At 43.6% G+C, this 1,384-nt stretch overlaps 1 protein-coding gene across 1 annotated transcript in view; it reads right to left on the reverse strand.

Annotated features, from left to right (window-relative positions):
- MSGN1 (mesogenin 1) overlaps positions 1–144 on the reverse strand; it is a 413-nt gene extending 269 nt beyond the window's left edge. The window contains 1 exon segment of the mRNA XM_005431626.2: positions 3–144. Coding sequence (XP_005431683.2) covers positions 3–144 — 142 coding nt within the window.
- Between the last annotated feature and the right edge of the window lie 1,240 nt (positions 145–1,384).

The following is a 1,384-nucleotide window of genomic DNA, read 5'->3' on the forward strand; positions in this document are numbered from 1 at the left end:
CGGGGACAGGCTGTGCGGGGGCGAGATGGGGTGCAGCTCGAAAGGCCCAGCGGAGCTTTTCCAGTCCCAGGCTGACAAGCAGGCGGGGTGTTCCGAAGCCAGAGCATCTTCCATGTTGATCAGTGTCTCGTGCAGCTTGTCCATGCTGGAGGAGCGCTCGGGAGAAGCGGTGCCCTCTGCCCACCAGCAAAGGCTGGAGCCGCCGGCTGCCGAGAGCTTTTTATGATGGAGGGAGGAAAGTGACAGAGTGGGAACACGGGCTTGGTGCGAGGAGTTCAAAGGAGCGCCAGAAGTGCTAAGATAGAAAATGAACTCGTGATGTGCTAGTTTCTTCTCAGTGATAATTATCAACCTTCAGCTAAAAAGCCTTTAAGCTAACAGGCAACAGCAAGAAAGGAAGAAAAAAAGATTATCTTCTCGCAACTAAACCGATTAAGGCTGCGCATCTACAGCGTTGGGCGTTGGGCTAGGGGGAAAAGTGCTGAGAGAGGAAAAAGAAAATTAATCATTTTACAAAACAATTTACAGAATTTATTGGTCGCTAATACAGACCCTAAATTTAGGCCATTGAGCCCTGATTTCTGGGTGACTGAAGGTGGTGGCACTGCAGCAGTGATATGTGACCCATGCTGACTGCTGCTGGGCTATCTCTTATCTGCATGTTAATTGTGAAAGTCAAAGATGGTTTGTTTGGATTTGTGTGTGTTATGGCTCTCTGTGTATTTTTCCTCTCATGAGATTGCAACTCATGAGAAACCAATCACTTTGGTTTTCAGTATGAGAAAGGAGGAAAGAGCTGCAGTACATTCCCCTGCAGTTTGTAGCTTTGTGTGCTATTTTAATACACGACTGGGAAATCAAAAAGGAAATCTGTAATTGTAAACAATCAAAGTCCCATTAAAAAATAGGAAAATGTAATTAAAAAGAAAGGTCTAGGAAGCAAAATATGCAGTGTATAAACTTTGGGTCCAGACAAATGTTTTCCATGGAAATTTAATTCAAAGTAATATGCAGGTTATATATGTGTTAGAGAAGAGTAGAAGCTGCTTCTGTAAAATTTTCTACTTCTAGGAATCTGTGCTTCTGGCAAAAAAGCCCTTTTCCAGCCCCAGTTCAATGCAACAGTGGTTATATGTTACACAGTTCAAGTGAAAATGTATAACCTATAAATTAATATCATTAATAATAATAATCACTTTTCATCTCTAGGCTTCAGTACAGCTTCCAGTGATGATTAATGGTCTCTATTACTCTGGGGAAATGAATAAGTGGAGGCAAGGAGGAGCTTTCCCCAAATCACACAGCAAAGCATTAGGAGAGCCAGGAAAACTCTCCAAAACTCCTGAGCTCTGCAGCTGTTGAGCAGCTTGGCTGCCAGCCATGA

The sequence above is a fragment of the Geospiza fortis genome, unplaced genomic scaffold, assembly GCF_000277835.1.
Source record: "Geospiza fortis unplaced genomic scaffold, GeoFor_1.0 scaffold81, whole genome shotgun sequence".
Taxonomy (NCBI): Eukaryota; Metazoa; Chordata; class Aves; order Passeriformes; family Thraupidae; genus Geospiza; species Geospiza fortis.